Source organism: Apteryx rowi, unplaced genomic scaffold (genome assembly GCF_003343035.1).
Source record: "Apteryx rowi isolate R43461 unplaced genomic scaffold, aptRow1 scaffold_17, whole genome shotgun sequence".
Taxonomy (NCBI): domain Eukaryota; kingdom Metazoa; phylum Chordata; class Aves; order Apterygiformes; family Apterygidae; genus Apteryx; species Apteryx rowi.
Window position 1 is genome coordinate 2,479,478 of NW_020447974.1, and position 20,688 is coordinate 2,500,165.

Sequence of the window (20,688 nt, forward strand, 5' to 3'; positions counted from 1 at the left end):
AGCCCTCATATCAGAGCACACCTAATAAGAGATATGCTACCCAAGTTGAGATTTCTTCAGGTTATTTCTTTTTCTTTGAAGAAACAGAACAAGGTATCACCAAAATGGCAAAATTGTCCTTAAGATCAAACACAGATTTACTTAATTGCAATACACACACAGCTACAAGTTAGTTCTTTGGTCTGTTTTCATACGAGATTTAAATGTTGGTTTGGTTCAATTAAATCCAATGCACTTCCACAAGTACCTTTTTTTAATAAATAAATAAATAAAATAAAAAGCTGGAAAAGAACAAACCTTTGAGGCTTTTGATGCTTTTTCTGCTTTCAGCAACTGTTTGAATTCCTCTAACTCCTTCTGGCAATCTTTAAGGTCATTTTGTAATTGAGTAATCTGGTTTCTCTTCATTTTATTACTGCTCAATAAGCGTTCCAGTTCAGCTTTTAATTCTATGATAATTTCATCTTTAGAAAGTTCTTTATCCAGGTCTCTATTTTGTATTGCACTAGTAGAGAAGACACAACCAGTTCCATTTTATAAAAAACAAACAAAAATAACCTACACACACAGAGATATCTGAAGGGTAGTTGTAGCAAAAGAAGAGCAACTAATGCTACCAGCAATACAGTGGTTCACAAGATAGGTATAAAAAGAATGAGAGAAACAAGAGTTGTATGTTTTATCAATCATGTTGTAATTAATGTAAAGAAAAGCATTTTTTCATTCTACTATTTCTGTAAAAGATTTGCTCTTATATTATGTTAGGTGTTTTGAAACAACTCTTGATTGGCTGTATTAAAAGACAGCTTTAGAATTAAGTAACTAAGTGGAATCATTTGAGCAAAAAGGTATCTACGCGTATATCTACACAATCAACATGAAGACCACACATTTCTATGGGCAAAGAAGATATGGTTGCCTTTTACTGAGATATTAAGTTGCTGTCCACACACAGATTGAGTATTACACATTACTATAGTCTCTACTACACGTTCCAGATTTTACCCGTATGGAGTAAGCTACAGTCAGGCAGGGTTCAAGTTTTCTGGAACACAAGCAAGTTTCACACGCTGCGTAACACTGAATTTTTTAGGCATAGTAAGGGAAATTCCTCATTACTTCGTTGCACTTGTGAAATGCTTTCTACGTTACTCTGGTGCTAATTGATATAAAAGCTTTATTAGAGGTTTTGATTTTTAGACCAAATTTTCACCTTATAGTAAAAAGATGCATCTACTTCATTTTACAATACCCCTCTCCCTCCAAAATAACACCAAAAGAAGGAAAACAAACCTCACACCGAAGGAAAAGCAATACTGGCCCTATAATGTCTGAAGATTTGTTAACCAGTAATTAGGCATCCAAATTATGGTATTAATTCAGTTTTCTGTTTCCCAGATCCTCTGACAAGATATACATTATTTCAAATATTTTGAAGTAATTACATATTGAACCTATAAGACTATCTTTTACTGACAAATCAGATATTATGCATTACTTGTATAACTTCTTGGGGGCTTTACGTTTTGCTTTGAATAAGAATCACTCAATACCTGCAGAATCTTGATTTTTTCCAGCTGATTTTTTTAATTCCCAAATCTACATAAGATTCACTCAGCTGTCCACCTGCGTCATTCAGAAATACTCCAAGCTTGGCAGCAGATTCATACAAAGTTATTTCTTCCTTCAGTTCCATTAATTCTTCCTTAAAAGAAGAAACAGAAATAAATCACATTGAGCAGAGAAACTCCAAGCAAACAAACCAGGCTTAATGATAATTCTTCCTAAAGAACAGACATATAGTTCTCTTATTTCTAAATGGTAACCTTATTTATTGAAATATCCTAGCATTGGTTTAATTCTACAGTACACAGTTTTGTTACACTATCATTTTTGATTCCTTCAGCAAAGCTTAAGTGAAATCTACAAATTAATTGGGGAATATTTTCTATCACTTCATAAATAATCTGCAAGAAAATCAACAGAAAATGTGAAATTAAATATGATTTCTTTTGCTCTTACCTMTTCCCTCCTGCCACACTGTTGTCATCTATTTTACTACACAAAAAGGGTATATATTATCTGTGAAAACAGACCATTACTCTAGTACTTAGGAGTCATTGCTTCCAAGCTGACAGATTTACACAAGTCAAATACCCGAATTATACTGTAAACATAGACTCCCAACCATATTTCACAGAGAAATCCTTAGCATTCCCTCTTGTTGGCAAAAAGTAGATTTCAGAACATAGTATTTCTAATTATTCCTATAGCCAAACTTATGAGATTCCTGGTCATGTCTAAACATAGCACTTGCAAATTTATATTTTTCTTGTTCCATAAGCAGATTGGATAGATGTAGGATATCAAATTTGTGCTGCTAATATATCTGCATACAATATATATTTTTTAAATAAAAAACAAGTCCAACGTGCAATACTGGGAGAAGAAGAAGCAGGTGATCCTTTACTGAAGGGAGACATGCCGTTTCCCACAACAGACAAAAAGTTTCAACCTACCAACCTCTTACCCATAATATCCCTCTCCAGAATCAAAATGGTAACATATTTTTAAAAAAATAAATTAACCTGCAAAGCCTTGTTCATGTTACTGCTTATCATGTGTGCAGACTGAGCTTGTTGCAATTGAAGCCGTAATTGATTTGTCTCCTGTATCGAGCCTATTGCAGGGAGGAAAGGGAAGGGAGGATGGAGAGACAGAGAAATATAAATATGCAAGAAAAAAACATGACACCTGAAAAAAAATTCACAGTTAAAAACAGCGACACTGACTCTCATAAAAAGGCATTATTCTCTTTCCTTGAGCTCCCTAATAAAAAATACAAACAATTATGGGAAAGAGTATTTCTTGCTATATTGAGGAGGTGAAGGTTACTACAGTTCTCTAAACAGCAGCTTGTTTAACGCTTAGAATTATTATGGTGGCTTTTATTTTAAAGCTACTATTAAAAATTCTGAAGAATTAAAGCCATGAGCAGCAAGACATGACAAACGTTCACTGTCCTTGCACATCACCAGAAGCAAAACCAAAGTCATGCACCTGTGCCAGAAAGTCAGCAGGAACAGGACTATCTTGGAAAACAGGTCACCTTCCCCTCCTCTCAAAATTAATAGGCTAGCCTTATAAAGTTGCCAATTTCTTATTTCTTTAGGGTATTTGATGAATATAGCACAGAGTAAAATCACCATTGTTCTTCAGTTGGCAGTTACACTCTTAAATATCCTATCGCGTTCATAATTATGTATTTACATTTTAAAGAACTAGTAAGACTCCCTTTCACCCTGACATTTTCAGACACTGATTTTTTTCTAGACTATCAGTTCTCAAGCAGAGCAGACTCTCAAATCAGGATCCATTAAGACAGATATTTAATTTAGTCAAGATGGTTGGATTCTATGAAAAAACACATAATAAAAAACTAAGAAGCTTCAATGTGCAAAGGTAGGTACAAGCCATATACATAACAGGCAAAAAAAAATTCCACACACTATTAAAATAATCCTACTGATATTAATTCTCAAGAATCAACCTCCAACTACAAAACAATTTTTTTTTATTAAATTTGAATGTGGAATGGCAATATACACTGAATTATTCTTTTACTGTAGTACAGAACTGTGTGCAATAGTACAGCTCTGCTCAGAAATACCTACCTATTGAAAACAGAGTTATGGCTATTTACATTCAAACTTTTCAAAAATTAGAAGCTTTAATTTTGGGATTGCTGTGTATTTCTTCCCCACCTTTTATTTGAACTGAACTTCAGTTAAATCTGGCTAATGTACTGGGTAGGAAACAGTCTAATATGCATTTAGACTGATGTAGATCCCATTTCAATAGGGAAACAGATGTGCTACTCCATACTTCAAAGTTTGAGTCATGTCTGCAAGGAAAGATAAGGTACAAGCAAAAGACTGACCTGTTTGCAGTAAGTTTGCACATTGCTTTTGGCTTTCTTCTAGGCTCCTTGTCAGTCGATTTATTATTTCAGTTTTTTCGCATTTGTTTTCTTCTAGCATTTTTTCAAGTTGCTTAACATGCTCTCCTAGGTGATTGCAAAGCTCTTTCTGGGAAGCGAGATTATTTTTATTCATGTTACAAACAAGAAAAGAATTTTAAAGAAATTGAATTCTCATTTTCCTCATGTGAAAAAAGAGGGCAGTTTCCTGAGGACTGCATAGACTACACCTTTTGAATATATTGCATAGCATAACCAACTCTTACTAAGTGTTAAGTAGAATAGTAAGTTCTGTACTCATTTGACAAATCCTGTTGAGCATATCAAGTACCATTCTAAAGACAGCTTTCTTTTTTTTCCTCCTCCTCCTTTTAACCCCCTACTTCTAAAATAAAGCAACTGTCCCAGGGTTAGGAATCCCCAATTATTTTGAGAGAAAAGCTTGGGGATTAGTCAGTTTGTTAAACAGTTTGTCTTGTAGCAAGATATCGGACCATTTCTCAAGTAGACCTTCTCCTTCCCAGATTTATTCCTAAATACAAAAAAAAAAAAAAAAAAAATTGCACATAGGATGAAAGTTCAGAGGGAAACTAAGACAACGAATTCTTGCCTTCTCTACATCCGCTATATGCAAACTCCCGCAATATCACTGTCTGGAGACGTTTATAAGAATGTCACATAAGCTTCATAATATTGAGACTTATGAATAATTTTCTTTCCATTTATTTAACAACTTTCGGTAGGGAAAATTATGATTACAGGTCAGGAAGTGCTTTTCAGGACAGTTGTGGAGCTCTACAGCATCTGCAACAGYGTCCCAAAATCCATTCTCACCTGCTCTCGGAGTGCAGAGTCTGTAGTATCAAGTTTCTGCTCTAAAGATAATACTTGCTTTTCATACTTTTGCTTGAGTGCTGAAATAACGGCCTCGTGTTGTTCTCTGGCTCGCTGAAGGGCATCTGACCGCTGAAGTTCTAACAGCTGCTTCTGCATGCTTTCTATGGCTACCTCTGCCACTTTGGACTGCTTCAATAGCTGTAGGAACAGTATTAGAGCGGGTCTGGAAAGCTGAGTATCTTAAATGTTAACAGTTTCTTAACTGAGTGGTAATTTTTTAGAGTTGAAACTCCTACGAGAAATCTAGTATTTCAACAGTAATCTATTCTTTAAGTCATTCAGCCTTACTTATTTCACTTTTAAAACCAGAACATCAGTTAAATATGATCAAGCTTCCAGCACTTTTGTCAGTGTAACTTCTGAGAGCTCTAGGCGTATTTTAAGATACCTTCCTCTCTGTGTATCTCTACTTAGCTGATTAACTTTTATCAAGGGTTTTATTGAGTTCCCATACCCCTTCAAAAAACTCAAGCATCCTTAGATAAAGCATCCTGTTGTAAAGAAAGGGGCATTAAGTGGGGAAATCTGCACCTAGATCTTGAAAGACAGAAGAAAACAGCATCCCAAACTAGTGTTAAACAAAATGGTCAAAATAGACTCAGTATAATTACAGACCTGGTCTGTCACTACTTCCATCCTTTCAGTTACCCAGCTGAGAATTTGATTTGCCTTGTGCTGTCCCTTCACTGTTTCGGTACACTCCACCACAGAAAAAAATCCACCCACACCAAAACACTGTTTACAAGCAGTTCACTTGCATCTTTATTTTAAGATACTTTTTAGACAATCAATCAATCACTTTCTTGATGAACAAAGAGCATGGAGAGAAAAAAAACAAGCAAGCACGTTCTATTTAAGTTGGCACTTTGTGCATCTCCTGCCCACCAAAAGCAAGTTAGAAGTAGTAACCAGAAGGGATTATTGCTCCTTCATAGATGCCAAGAAAAAGTATAAGGGAAGTAGAGCAGGTTGATACAGTACTATTTAAAAATGGAAATCTTTCTACTTCAAGAAACCTTACTGGAAGGGGCCTTTAATTTTATGTCTGTCAGCTGAAGTTAAAATATGCTCCACTAAAAATGCTGTACTCTCCAGTCTCCTGTCCCAGATAAGTAACTTTTATATTTCTATTACTTGGAAAGAGGAAAGGAAGAAAGGGTCCTTGAAGATGGTTACAGTTTTGTGCCATGAATGTTAAGATAATCAGCACAATCTGAATTCCAGTGTATTCATCTACCAAAAAGTAAAAACATCCTGTTTTGAGTCATGGAGACACAGGAGTAACCGTGAAGGTCTTATAAAGCATCCCAAGGGGCATGCCAGACAGGAACAGACAAAAAACAAAAAATCCAAATGAGCCTGCATGAGAAAAGTTATTGACACGGCTTAAGGAATGCAGTATGTCAAAATAACTGTTTTCATTAGAGTCTGACTGCTGTAGCCAAAGTGACTCATTTAAAACCAAAGGTTGGTCTGAAAACACAATGTTAAAAAAAGTTTCATCATTAAAGAAGGCCTTTAACATCTAGCTTTTGAAAGAATATCCCATATTAGTAGGCAATATGACTGTTTTTCAAAGCCACAGGTACGGCTCAAGCTGTTAAGTGAATACTGACAGAATATTTCCAAACCAACACTACCAAAGTTACTGGAACAAGCTGAAGTTACATTCATTTAACTTTTGCTCCAATATTCTGTATGTCAGTTCACAGGTTTTTCAGGCAAGAATTGCTAAAAATCCTCATATACTGCCTAGATTTTAATACAAGCTATTTTTCCACCAAAACTTTCTACTCATTCACCATATATTCAACTTCTGATAATGAACAGCATGCCAGAAGACTACAAAGTGTAATATTTATGTTTAATGCAAATACGCCATAAATATAACTGTAGAAGTCTTCTACAATTAACAGTTTAAAAACAATTAATAGTACCTGCTCCTCATTGGCAGTGAGAGTCTGAATTTGGGCTTCAAGTGCTTTTATTTGACCTTCAAGATGCACCTCCCGTTCTTTTCCATTCTGATAGAGTTTTTGAGACTCACGAAGACTAACAGCCAAACCATCCTTTTCATCTTAAAAGAGACATAGTAATTGTGAGAGAAACAAGGAACAGCATCCATTCAACAAGCTCATAGAACATGACTGTTCAGTACCCTGCTCTACAGAACCAAGCTCTACTAGCCCACGTTATTGTTGTATTGGAGCTGAGAAGCAGAAGAGATCACAAAAAGGTTCGGCCAACCTCCATCTACAGCAACCGTGTTCTCCCCATGAGAGCTAGCAGCACTCATATATTGCACCCTCAGAACTCCAGCGTTCTGTTGGCACTAAGAACTAGCATCATCCCTCAGACACATGAGGGTAAAAAAATAAATAATTAAAAATAAAAAAAAAATAATCAAGAGATTCCCCTGGAGGGTTAATCAAGACAGAGCAAAACAGCTGACAGCCAAAGTTTTCTACCTTTTGTGCTCTTTTTGCATTCTATACATCATATTCTTAATTCTCCATGCTCATGACTCGTCTTTGCCTATTCCCGTAGGGAAAAAGAGACTAAGACAACCACTGGTCTCCATGACAGCTTTTATCACTTTGGAAAAACTTCTGTCTATATGCAGTCTAGGAAATTGGTCAATTAAACCATGTAGTACTAAACCTTTTTGTCAGAGGCATCTTTCTCCTGTTGTTTGCCTTTTTTTGGTACTTTTAACTCACTACTTTGGCAAACTTCATTTTTCTGTGCATTTCTGATGTCTAGCACATGGGAACCCTGGAATACGATGGTGGTCTTGAAAAATCAATGCAGTAAAAGTTAAGACAGTTATTGAGTTAGGCTCCAATCCAGAGAAGCACTTACTCTAAGTATATGCCAACACATTGTCTGGATGGTAATGTTTTACTGAATCAGGGTCTTATGACAATAACTTCTGTAAGTACTTGAAAAAAAAAGTTATAGCTATGTCAATATATTTAACAGATGTTAAAACACCTCAGGTTACTCTCCAGCTGAAAGAAAAGCAGCAAATAGCAGCAAGTTAGCAGAAAAGGCTCATTTCAGTTTACTACCTCTCAAATAACAGTGTTGGGGGTAAAGGGTTAGGTTCACACTCGATTCCAAATCAAGCTTATAAACACGATCAATACCAATTAAACAGAAATTTCAGAACAAACAAGTTGCTAGATATCAGTAATTCTAGAAATTAGAGATCTTTTTATAAAGATTTTACCTTTGACCATTGAAAGCTGATGATTCAAATACCTAATCTGCTGTGCACTCTCTTCTAGCTTTTCATTAAGTTCTTCCAGTTGTCTCTCTCTCGCTTTATTTAGAACTTGAAGTTGAAGAATCTGCATATTCTCTGAAGAATCTGCCGAATTTAAAATAGGGTACAGACAAGTCAGCATAACTGCAATCAACTAACCAACCAAGTCACAGTCATAAATGATTCCTCCCCCAAGACATTTCTTTCATACAGTGTCAAATTCACTGTTGGTACACACAAGCATATCATTTTTTATTTATGTTAGATTCACATCACTTCAGTTGCCCTATTAGGTTTGAATTGCATTGTTAGCGCCTACAATTTTTAACCATCACTAACAAAAGCTCAGAGATAAATATTTACAGGCTGTAAATTCATAGGCAGTTCAGTGACAACTACAAAGTTYTCCTCAAGATGTTTACAGGGCAAAGTAACTCTGTCATCTGAAAAGTACTTTGCAGAAAAGCCCAATCTGGCATCAAGCAAAGCACATCTCAGAGCACGGTGAGCCATTAGTTTTCAATATAATTAACATGACATTGCGTACCAGCAGGGCTCAAGATCAAGCCATCAGAAGGTAAAATAGCTTTTTTGGTTGTTGTTCAAACCCTCACCAGTCAAAATTACATTTTTCAATACCCTGAAAGTTGAATGCCCTCATTAAAAAAAAAAAAAACAAAACACATACACACACCACTAGATGAAGTAGAACTAAAAAGAAAAAGAAAGGAATGGGAGTATCCCAGGGTAAGTTTAGATCAAAATAAAAGATCATGCATATCAACTTTTTTTAGTTGTTCTCTTAATAAAATCTATTGAAATCAATAGCAGACTTTTCACACAGTATTATTTCAAGCCTGAAGAACAAAAAACACACACCCACACAACTTACTTTCATCACTGCCCAGAAATTCATGCTGCAAATCTTCAAACACTTCATTTCTTCTGGTTCCTTCTTGGGTTATTGGAACATTTTGCTGAATGCCATTTTGGTACGGTTTATATGTCACTTTGTAAGATTCTACAGATTGGCCACTAACAACTTCAGATGCACCAAACTGCTGTTGTGACAATATATACATAAGGGCAAATAAATAAAAGCTACAACTGTAGTCTTGCTCAATTAAAGTATTTTTCCTTTTGATTTATATGTTGACATTAAAAAGAGCTCTAGTAGCTCTTCATTCTCAGGCTCCAATCCAGCAAAGCACTCAAGTGTGCGCTTACTCCATTGAAGTTGAGACTTCACCACTCTTAAATTGGAAGCCTTCATCAAAATGTATCACACTTATAAAGTGCATCACATCTATACTACCTTATGGGCTTATAGCTAGCCAAACAAGAGAAGAAAAAAAAAAAAAAATCATTACAAGCACATATGAAAATCCAGATATTTAATGCTTGGCTGTTTTAACGTGTAAAATTGAGGACAGAAGCCTCCCATCATTGTTTTGATTAACAGTCTGGAAAAAAAAACACCCTACAAATATTACTGCCAGCAGCTATAGATGTGTGAAATCTTTCCAAAAGAGACAGAAAAATATATCAGTTTCTGAAATACCTTAAGATGGTCCTTCGAAACATCTGGAAAAATTACTATTTTACTTTGTTGATTACTCAGTTCTGGTTTACGGCCATTCATATATGGCCTAAAGTCTTCCGGGAGATGATACACATTGCTCTGTTGGTAGCAGCTTGGAGCATTATACCCATCTCTACCAAGATACACATCACCAGGATCCTCTTGACTGTTTTGGCCACGGTAATCTTCCTTCATCTCATACAAGCATTTTTCTTCATCATTACATAGGCCATTCCAATTCTTGGAATGTTTTTCAACATGGTTATTTTGCCGGTCACACAACAACTGTTCAGGAAACATATTTTGTCCTTGTTCATAACCCTATGAATGGATAAGAGATTCAGAACTGCTCTATCAAAACTCAGATTTCTTTTCTTTCTGGGGTTACCAGCAGTCAAGGTAGAAATATCTCTATTGAATAGTAAAGCAGGTCACCTACATAAAAAGCACATTTCTAATTAATTTAAAGAATATTTAGCACGTTATTCTGAACAAGCAGTTGCTATTAATTAGGTGACTACTTAGGAAAAAAACCTTACATTCTGAGGATCAGTAATCAATGGACGATCCCTCCACCTTCCATCATGCTTCCAGGGCTCATGTGATCTAGAGAAAGACAGCCAGTTTTACTCTGTTAGTTATATTCTTAGGAAAACAAAACAAAAAACCTCCATTCAAATAAGCAACACCTAGTTTGTTTCTCATGCAACCCAAACCCTACTGTTAGTTACAGTATGGCTCTGGGGTTTTTTAAGATTGTTTTTATGAACTTGATTATTTGAGATTTTACTCTGTCTCAAAAGCACAACCTCAATAAAAAAAAAAAAATACAAAAAGCCTTACTGCTCTTCATTCTCGTGAATGCTACTGTCCGAATAGCTGGAGAGCTGGTCTCCACTGTCTTCCAGCATATCATGGGGAAGGTCTGTCAAAAGCTGTTGCAACTGGAACAGAACAACACACATCATATTTCTTTTCGAAAGAATATATGCAAACTCAGTCTAAAGTAAGACAGAGGAAACGGGCCACTTGCATAAAATCTGGGTTTTCTTCCTCCATTGAAAAGATGTCATCCAATTACAACACTGGTACCACTAGAGTTCACATCAGAGTGCTTAATATACTAGTTACCAACCTAGTGATTTTTCTGGTAAGCTCATTAAGCATAAAGGTGAGGGAAGGGCCACCAGATTGACTTGTTCCAGGACAGACTGCTTTTGAAGACTAATCTACAACTTCTCATGCTGAGGGCTCTCCTCCCTAAATTCTAGGCAACAGGTATTAGACATTCAAAACATGCTCTTTCTGAGGAACCTGAATTGAAATCTTGGTAAGAACATGCCACTCGGTGTTACTACATACAAGTCATCATTGCAGTGATTAGTGGTCTGCCTATATATTCAGAAGAGGTCATTAAGCAACTGAACCCAAACAAAAAAATACCACCACTCTGAATTCAGGAAAGAGATAGTTGTGCCCCTTTTAGGTGGCAGCCCAAAAGCAGGATAAAATAGTATGACCTGTATTCAAGATTATTGTATATACAAGTGTACAATGAAATCAATACTGCATGTGAAAATAGATCACCTCTCCAAATATATACTTGGCAAAGTGTATTCTGATTCAGAATCCATACATCATTTGACATTCTTGCAGATAGCAACAACAACAAAAAATTGAATAATAACGAAGTACATTAAACAGATCTCCAACATACTGCTTTTAGCAGCATTACTTGCAGTCTTTAAGGTCAAGTACACCATTCTGTAGAAAGAATCCAGCTAAGCACAAAATGTGTGGAAGGTGCACCTAAGCCAAAAAATTTGTCGAGTTCACTGATGGATTACTAACAGGCCAGATGGAGAGGGTCATATAACATCCATTTGGCTTAGCACTGCATTGCTGACTTTGGCTGAGGACTGCAGTCCCTGGTCAAATACAATTGCCACAGAATGACTAGCAATATTTACTAATTCATACAACTTGGTAGTCAACATGCACAACATTGACAAGTGAATAATCAGTTTGATTTATTAAGTTTACAATGTAAATTAGGATTAAGGAGATTTAGTGTGTAATTCTTATATGAAAGTATACAACAACCTAACCAAGAGTACATTCACAAGCTAATAGTTTATAACTCCTGTATTTTATAGCRATTTTCCAGAATTTGATAAAAGCTTATATAATGCTTTAAAACCACTGAGCGCAAGGATGAGCAACTCCATTGAAATAAGACAACTTCATTTAAAACAGCTGGTATCTTCAAAATCATGTGAACTCTTTGGAGGTGGCATTTATCTAAGTGTCAAAAAAGCAGTTAGCTCAAGGCTTTTTAAGAGAAGGAATAAAATCAGATTTTTTTTACAGTGCGTGGACATGTACGGTTTCAGAGTAGCTTAACCTGCCTTTCCAGAAGTTAGTTAGCTCCTTTTGCCCACATAAGTTACTGAAAAAACAAACAAACAAAAAAACAAACAACCCCCACACACCAAAATTTCTGAACTTACTTGATGTAATGAATCCCATATAGAATGKACCTGTTCTTCCAAGTTTTCAGCGAGGCTTTGATATGTGGCCACATATTGGGCTTCAACTTGTAAATCTGAGCAATACATTCTGTTTTTTCCTCATTAAGGGACCAGAGAACTACACAACATATTCAAAGTTATTGCATTGTATATCTGTACCCTAACTCTGTTTTTCTCCAAACTGACAGACAAAGCACATATGTGAGTGTTAATTAGAGCAGAAACATCAGCTGCTACATGTGAAATATTAAAACATATTACTTATCTTTGTAAAAAACAAACACACACACAAAACAGTTGCAACTAAGTCAAAATTAACTATTACATATGAAAAGTTAGTGCCTATACAGCTTTATTCTATTTGACAAGTTTCCCTATCATTAGGGCATCCTCTGAATTTATTATGTCTAACATCCAGAGAGCAGGAAAGGAAAGACAGAATCGTTCACTGAAGAAGACGTTTCATCTGCCCTACTTACAACCAAGAACATACTCAAGCACTGTCACTTTCACTGTTCTTGCACTGGTTTGGAAACAAATCCAAGAGAAAGCAGCACATATATGGTTCACAAGACACCATCGTGAGACTTCATACTTAAACTGAATTCAGTCTACCAGGTTAGCTAGCATGGGACTCCCAACAGGGCTAAGGGCAACGCAAGGTAACCATCTGAGTGGTGTCTTTAGTCAGCCCACTTAACATTAATCAGAGAAAAAAGAAACATTACAGAGCCCAAGAGGACAGTAAAACAGAAGGGCTAATGGTTTTTCTTGCAAATCTGTTTCTTGTATGCATAAGGATTCTTCACAAAGAAGAATTGCTTAGAGGATCTCAGGAACACACCCCCCACCTTCGCCGCTAAAATACATACCCAAGAGGCCATCTCTCTTCAAGAGAGAAGAAAAAAAAAGCAACAGATTTTTTCCCCAAATTAATAGGCTATACATAAGAAGATACATTATCRTTATCAAAATTGTTATTGTGATAAAAGAAAGTTCTTGCATAAGGGGAAGCCTATTTCATTTGTGCAGCAGCACTACCCTATTTTTAAGCTTATACTCCAGAGGAAAAAATAAAAATAAAAAGCCACACACACACAGAGGGCTCAAAGTTCATATACTTGTCTGACAGCTGAAGAGAGGGAAAGACCTGATTTAAATGTAAAAAAGTTGAAAAACTACAATCACCTATAAGCTCTCCCCCCACTGCTATTTATAAAGATCTAAAAAACCTCAAGCATTCAGAGGACAAACAAAGTTTCACTTCCAACAGTTTCTGGAGAACAAATCACATAATTCAAGTATTGAGATGGTTCTAATGCAGAAAAATAATATTTCTGTTACAAAATAAAGGCACTGTAACTAAACAGTTATTGTGAGATGCCAGAAGATTGGGGGAGCAGGGAGGAAGGGGGTATTTCATGGGTAAAAGGAATTTGCATATTACTGGGTTAAAAAAAAAAAGAAAAAAAAAAAAAAACTATTTCTTCAAATCCACAAAAGAGTGGATCCAAATACTGAATGATTTAACTCCCAGTCTGAAGGGGTGACCTCACAGCTTCAGAGGATATGCCAGCATTCTAGATCAGAGGCTCCAGCATCATTATTGCCGTAAGGACACCCTTAGAAAGCATTAAAAGAAGGAAAAAGAGAATTATATTACAGATAACAACTTGAAGAATGCTGCACCCCCATCTCCATCACAGCAGCAGTGCCATGACTCAGAAGTATAGCCATCCTAGCACAGAGCAAGGAAAGTACACAGCCTTAATGCCAATGCAAGAAACTCTCGGAAGTCTGCACTGCACCTCAAGCAATCCACGGATACAGAGACAAAGACTACATCCATTGTCCAACAGCTTGTGAAGGCCCCAACCCTGGTTTAAGCTGCCACAAATCCATTATCCATAGCATATCTCTTGGTGACTCCTTTCACTTTTAGAGTTAGATTCAGTCAATAAGTAAACAAAACACTGGATAAATAGCAATTTATTCCCACCTACTCACAGATACAAAGGGTTAATGGATCTTTTGTATGAAGCCACTTAGACTTTTTTCCTGGGACTGAATACATCCTGTATATCTTACTAATATCTAAGTCAGACATACATAGTTCAGAGATCTGACTGAGATGCCATGTGGACTGCTACTAAATACTCCAAGACTTGTTTCAGATTAGCTCTTCAACACCCCACTGCAATGACTAAGATAACAGTCAAAAAAAAACAAAACAAAAAACTTACAAAGCATTCTGCAAGCCAGTATGTAATCAGTCATGCCCTAATTCTGATTTTATAGCTTTATCTTGCGCAGCAGGGATTTCTCATGTCAGTTAGGCTACCCCACATGACGTGCAAAGATCAAACTTATCCGTCCTTTGGGAAAAGAATTTACCATCTCCCTTCAAGTCTCATGAATGCAGTAATAGTCCAGATAACCGTTCTTAGTTTGAGCTTTTAAGGTTGGAGAAAGAATAGCTCCAGTAATGGCCTGGCATCAAAGCACTCTCCTACTACACAGAGCTCATTTTTCCAAGGAAAGAAAGAAAGGGGGGGTGGGGAAAGGGGGAAGCGTTTGCCCTGGTAGAAAACTTAAAATAATGCAGAAAATCTTGGCTTAAATGTCTTGAGCAGCAAACACAGCATAGCCTCCATTAAGTGAGTTTGCTAAATGTTACACCCCACTGAAATACCTGTAATACGTATAGTTTTGTGAATCCCAGATTGCCCCAGTTCAAAGTTGCACAACCTAAAAGGATTATCACTAACTTATTCCAAAGAGACTGCTTTGCAAACTGCTGTTAAAGGTGAAAAGTAAAAGAAATTTTAGAAACATCTACTCTCCTTCATGAATAGAATTATGAGCAGAATATACAAACCATTTCTCCATAGACAAAGACTACATCAGATGGCAAAAATATGTTAAAAAATCCACACCCCAGTGCCCAAACTTCTTCAAAAGATAGTAGAGCCGAACTTTTACAAAGGTACTTCAACCATTACACATTCGCTCTCGGCAGCTCCCTTCATAACCTGAGCACACAGTCCCATTTCAGAACTGCCCAGCTCTCATTTCTATCAGAACAACCAATCCTCAGAAATGAGACATTTTCCCATTCAGTTAACATATAAAAAAAGACCTAAAGCAAAGCCTCTCTCAACTATTCCCACTGACACCAGCAACCAAAAGGCGGCTCAAGCAGATTGTGAGGCCACTAAAGAATTCTTGCCCCATGACAACATCAAGTTTTACTTTAAGATAGCTGGCAATGCTTTCAGAAGCACAAAACGCTTATGGAGCCAAGATTGCAAGGACAGCATAGGAAGGAAAGAGAAAACAAACAAACCAACCAACCCACCCAACTATTATAACACACAGCTTACAGTGAAATTTGACCAGGACACTATACAAAGGGCCTACCCTTTGTGATGAAATCTCAGACGATCAAAGGAAAAATATTGAGAAAATGTTATTCAAACAGTAAGCTACTGCTAGATTGAAGTATTCCAAAAGCACAATAAGCTTCAGGCATTAGTGACTATGGATTAGAACGCCACTTCAAATATCACGAGAACACAATATATCTTTGGGGAGAAGGAAGTACCTTAGACTGGTACTATAAGAGAACCTGGAGTGACAAAAAAAAAAATATATATATATATATATATATATATATATATATATATATATATAAAATCAGCTCCCTAAGCTTATAATACTATTTATGCTGTCATTTTCTCTCTATGATAACTTTACAATTACTTCACTTTTTGTTCTCCTGCACATGCACACCACCCTTTATTAGGGTAAAAAGTTTCTGAACAGACATCACATTCCCTACAGTGTTTGCAATAGCATCTTTAGAAGTTGTATGGCTATTGTTCTACTACACATTTTTGTGAATATTTGTGTGTATGTCACTTGCCCTCTAGACAATGATCCTTGAAGTATATCTTGTGGGGGTTAGTTGACACAAATATGATTTACTATCCCATAAGAAAGCATTATGCACATTCATGTTAAATGCACATTTTGCCAATTCCATCTTTGAAATTAAAGAAACAGAAACATCCAGGACAGTCAGTGTATTTGAACTCCAAAAATGAAAACATTTGAATATATTTTTCTAGAGATTAGAGTACATAACTTATAATCAGAATTTTAAAAGTTTCCTCATTCTTTTCTAAGCTAACTTGATTTTCAATTGAAAGAGAGCTGTTGTGACTGTAGTAAGTAAAAAAAGTTGTGAAGGAATACAGAAAGTAGGTGACCGTGGTCTTTGGCAATCTACTAAATAGCCAAGGGATATTGTTCTTGCAGCCACTATATATGACACTGCAAGGCTCTTAAGATGCATCTCCTCATTATCTCTGTACTTCTTGTGCAACTCTTAAAAAGTAGAGTCTGTGCTCTATGTTATCAACGACAGCATAAAACTTCAGTTTGAAACAGGAAAGAAGCTCATTAAACAAGCCTTCCAATTAAATCATTTATTTATTTTCACCTCTTGTTCTCTTGCATAATCCTCTTGGTCATACTCTTCCTCTTCATGTTGAGTTTGTAGAGCTCCACTATCAAAGTCAAGGGACATTGTTTACTAATGATAATGTTTTTGAGTATCCAAAAAAACCTATCACAAGACAAGAAAACATCACATGAGTAAGAGCAAAAAAAAAAGTCATAAAACAAACACCCTCACTTCCCAAATCAAATAGCCAATTTTTTGAAATGAACATTGCCTATTATCTGTATCATTTACTTGAGCTTCTGCTCTGTTTCTCAGCATTAGCAATACTTCTCATTTCTAAGAATTTAGCATTTAAAAGAGATTATCTAAGCTTTTTATAACATGACATTATGAAATTATTAAAGTTCATTTATGAAAATTGACATCACTTTCTTCAAGCTCTAACACAGAATACATTCACTCAATACAGACTGATAATTATACCCGCTCCCAAATCTTGCTTCATTGCTTTCTATATACTACAGTAGAATAACTAAATCTTGTACCAGCTACTGGAAGTAGGTTGCTGCTTGAGCATTTGGGTAAGAGCTTTAACAATGGAAAAGTATCAGGTCAACTGAAGACTTAAATAACTGCTTAATGAAAAGAAACTCAGACACCCAAGGACTTGCCTACACTGAACAGTTAGTTCACAGTAAGCTAGAGTTTGTAACAGCTGGCCTACATTTGATTACTATGTAAGTTATTCCCTGCTGAAGACAGACTCCTCACATACAGCTATGAAACAAAGTTATTAGTGACAATTTTACAGAATTTCACATTCTTTGATCAAACAGGTGTAGCATATGCTGAAATTTTTACTCAGTATTACAATAAGCTTTACAAGTGCACTATTCAAAGTTAATTTAAAAAAAATGTTTCTTTTACTTATGTTGCTATGTTTTAAGGACATGCTTGCCTGCTTGCATTCAAGAAAAGTCTACTATAGAGTTAGCAAAAGCCCTAACAGGAGTACCTGTCTCTTTGCTCTCCCTAAAAGACCGTGTTTCACTGTGARAGTCACTGCAGCATCTTTCATAGCACGGTGCAAGAGCTCGGTCGCCTTCCCCAGCTGTGAACTACCGCCTGCCCGCCCAACAGCCACAGCAGCAGCGCTCTGCCCCGGCTCACCAAAACCCTCCCCGACCCCACGGGCTGAAGCACACCGAGAGCAGGACACGGGCCCGCCCCGCCGCCTCACGGCCTGGCGGGCACGGCGAGCCGCGGGGCCGCTCGCGGGCAGCCGCTAGCCCCCGCCGTCCCCTCGGCGGTTTATTTACAGCCCTTCCCTGGCTCCAGCAGCGCGGGCCGGCGGCGCCCGGAGGGGAAGGCGCYTCCCGCCGCGCCCCGAGGCCGGCGCAGAGCCCAGGCCGGGGCGCCGACACTCACCGGAGCCGCCGCACCCAACGGCCGCTCGCTTCCCATCGGGCACAACAAAGGCGCCCCCGCCGCTCTTCCGCATGACAACCGAACCCCGCGCCCGCCGCCCTTGAGTGGCAGCCCGGGGCTCCAACCAGCGAGCGCGGCGCGGCCCCACCGCCCCCGCTCTGCAGGCAGGAGGGGCGGGCGGGAGGCGCTCGCCCCGCCTCATTCGCGCTCGGTTGCGCTGCAAACCCTCTCGTTGGCTGTTTGAAAGCAGGCGCGCATGGCCGCGGGAAGGGGCCTGGCTCGCTGGTTGGCTAAGCGGCCAGCCAATGGCTGTGGCCGCTTGCGGAGGGGGCGGGGTTTTCTCCCCGTGACGTTCGGCGCTCCCGCCCCCAGGGCGCGGGAGGAGGGGCCGGGCGCAGGTGGCGGAGGCGCCATCTCGCAGGAAGACGTGGCAGTTGCCTGGCAACGCGCGATGGCGTCGCCCGAGCGGTGCCCTCGTGAGGTCGCAACCGTGCGGGGTGACGTCTCGCGATGAGAGGGCTGGCCCTCGTGACGAAAGCTGACAGCTTCAGGGCTGCTGCGTGTCGCCTGGGTGGCCTTTCCAAGCCAGGCGCTGCCCGCTCTCCTCACGGGGAGGCGCCTGCGGTCGGTCCCGCTTCCGCTCATGGCACCGTGCTGACAGGGTGGTGATGGCAGAAGAGCTCTGATGCCTCTGGCTAAACTTTACGTCAGCGGGCCAGGCCACCCCCTGCCCGGGGAGGCTCTGGTGGGGGCCCGGGAGCAGCCAGGCAGCGCCAGCAACCCTYCCCGAGGGTGTCCAGCACCCAGCCCCAGCGACCTGCTGCGCCTCCAGGGCTTACTTTAATCTGTTTAAAAAAAAAAAAAAAAATCTGAGCTCAAGGAACTCCTTCCACAGAATTGCCTGTAGCAACCATTCAAAAAAAATCAGGAAGGTTTCTCAAACAATGAGCATTTGTTCAGAGAGGAGGAAGATATGTAATAGCACCATCTGGTGACACCTTCAGCTGTAATGCTTCCCGCCTCAAAGGCAGAAAATGGAAGTTTTGATAGGAGAGGTGCATTTGGGTCATTTGTTGTAATATTTTTTATTGATGAAAGCAACCAAATATGGATGTTAATGTGTTTCAGTAAAATTTATAGGAACTTTGAAAAAAAACCCAAAATGCTGTGTAACTTTATAGTTAAAATTATGTGTTTTCCCCCGGGGCTTCTAGTAACAATTAGAACAAACAAGATTAACCAATTCTTACAACCACTTCAGTATTTTCACAGGCATGAAAGGACTAAAAAAAAAATCTAAATGTGCCTGACAATTCATGTTAACTTTCTCAAGAACAATATTCAAGAAAACTTTCCAGCATTCAAATAACAGCATCAATTTTTTAGCATAGTTACTCATACTAAGACTTCTGCACAGGAGATAATGTACTTTACCTGAGGTGGCTGGTCCACAGAGTTTAAAAGCAACATTAATAATCAAGTCAAGGCCCATGTCTTTTAGAAAAGACAAACTGATTTTACCTAGTTCATGCTCCAGAAGAATGGATAAGATTTATTCCAGGAAACACGTCTGCTTTCTGTAAGGCATGGATATGTTGTGTCTGAATTGTATCTGTAACCACTTGGATTCTTTGCTTTCTCTCTTCTAGAGCAAGAGATTTTGAGATACTAACTTGATTATTGCACTAGCACCCAATTAACTCATTTTTCTTCCCTTTTTCCTTCACAGTTTTGCTTCAGACACATACAAAAGATGCATGAGCAACAAAACAAAGATTCTGGTCTTACTTTTTAAGTTAATGATATTCAGAGAGAGCCTTAAAATGTGTCATACTCTGATCCAAACATCATTCACTGACTTTGGATATTTTTGCCCATTGATAACGTGAAAATGAAGTCCCTAAGTCAGTGTCTTGACTGCCAAATTCATACAGCTTTGATCTCAGGCTATCACAACTCCAATCACCATTATTCTTGTCTTGAGTAGTTTTGATTTGTATTAAATAGAGATGCAGTTCCCCATATTTGCTTTCTATGACCCCCTCAAACATTTCAGCATTGATGAAAAAAGCAGCTCTATGCAAGTCTTGTGTCTCCTTGACATGCCACAAAAGTAGCTATTTTTGCTTTGTTCTCTGCTTAATAAAGTGTAATATGCTTGATATTACACTTCATGAAGTTTGATAAGCCCTGCAAGTAGAAAGGATACCATGCAGGGAGTTGATAATTTATAATTACTTATAATTTCTTGCCAAATAGTCTTGCAGTGGCACAAAACTCGAGCATGAACTTTTGCTGGGGGCCTTGTTCACGGATGAGAACCGTGGATATGACAGAACAGAAATAAGTTTGATCTTTATTCTGAAGACTTGAAATATCAACAATGCCCAACCATTATCAAGGAAATCAATTACTGATGTTTAAAAGCATCTCACTGCTTCAATATATGTAATTGAGTTGAGTATTTTAATCATGTTATTATTGAGGAATGAAATATATTTTGTGCCTATTAGCTGAAGATAAGAAAAAAGATGC

The 20,688-nt window shown here is 38.1% G+C and overlaps 1 protein-coding gene across 1 annotated transcript in view; it reads right to left on the reverse strand.

Annotated features, from left to right (window-relative positions):
* CEP152 (centrosomal protein 152) overlaps nt 1-18,177 on the reverse strand; it is a 35,932-nt gene extending 17,755 nt beyond the window's left edge. The window contains exons 1-13 of the mRNA XM_026060532.1: nt 18,154-18,177; nt 16,762-16,887; nt 10,570-10,670; nt 10,266-10,332; nt 9,706-10,047; nt 9,037-9,205; nt 8,109-8,249; nt 6,814-6,953; nt 4,814-5,014; nt 3,941-4,088; nt 2,589-2,680; nt 1,554-1,705; nt 298-505 (exon numbers count right to left, since the gene is read on the reverse strand). Of these exons, the coding sequence (XP_025916317.1) occupies nt 298-505; nt 1,554-1,705; nt 2,589-2,680; nt 3,941-4,088; nt 4,814-5,014; nt 6,814-6,953; nt 8,109-8,249; nt 9,037-9,205; nt 9,706-10,047; nt 10,266-10,332; nt 10,570-10,670; nt 16,762-16,848 (1,848 nt within the window). The 5' untranslated portion in view covers nt 16,849-16,887; nt 18,154-18,177. The remainder of the gene's footprint in view (nt 1-297; nt 506-1,553; nt 1,706-2,588; nt 2,681-3,940; nt 4,089-4,813; nt 5,015-6,813; nt 6,954-8,108; nt 8,250-9,036; nt 9,206-9,705; nt 10,048-10,265; nt 10,333-10,569; nt 10,671-16,761; nt 16,888-18,153) is intronic.
* Between the last annotated feature and the right edge of the window lie 2,511 nt (nt 18,178-20,688).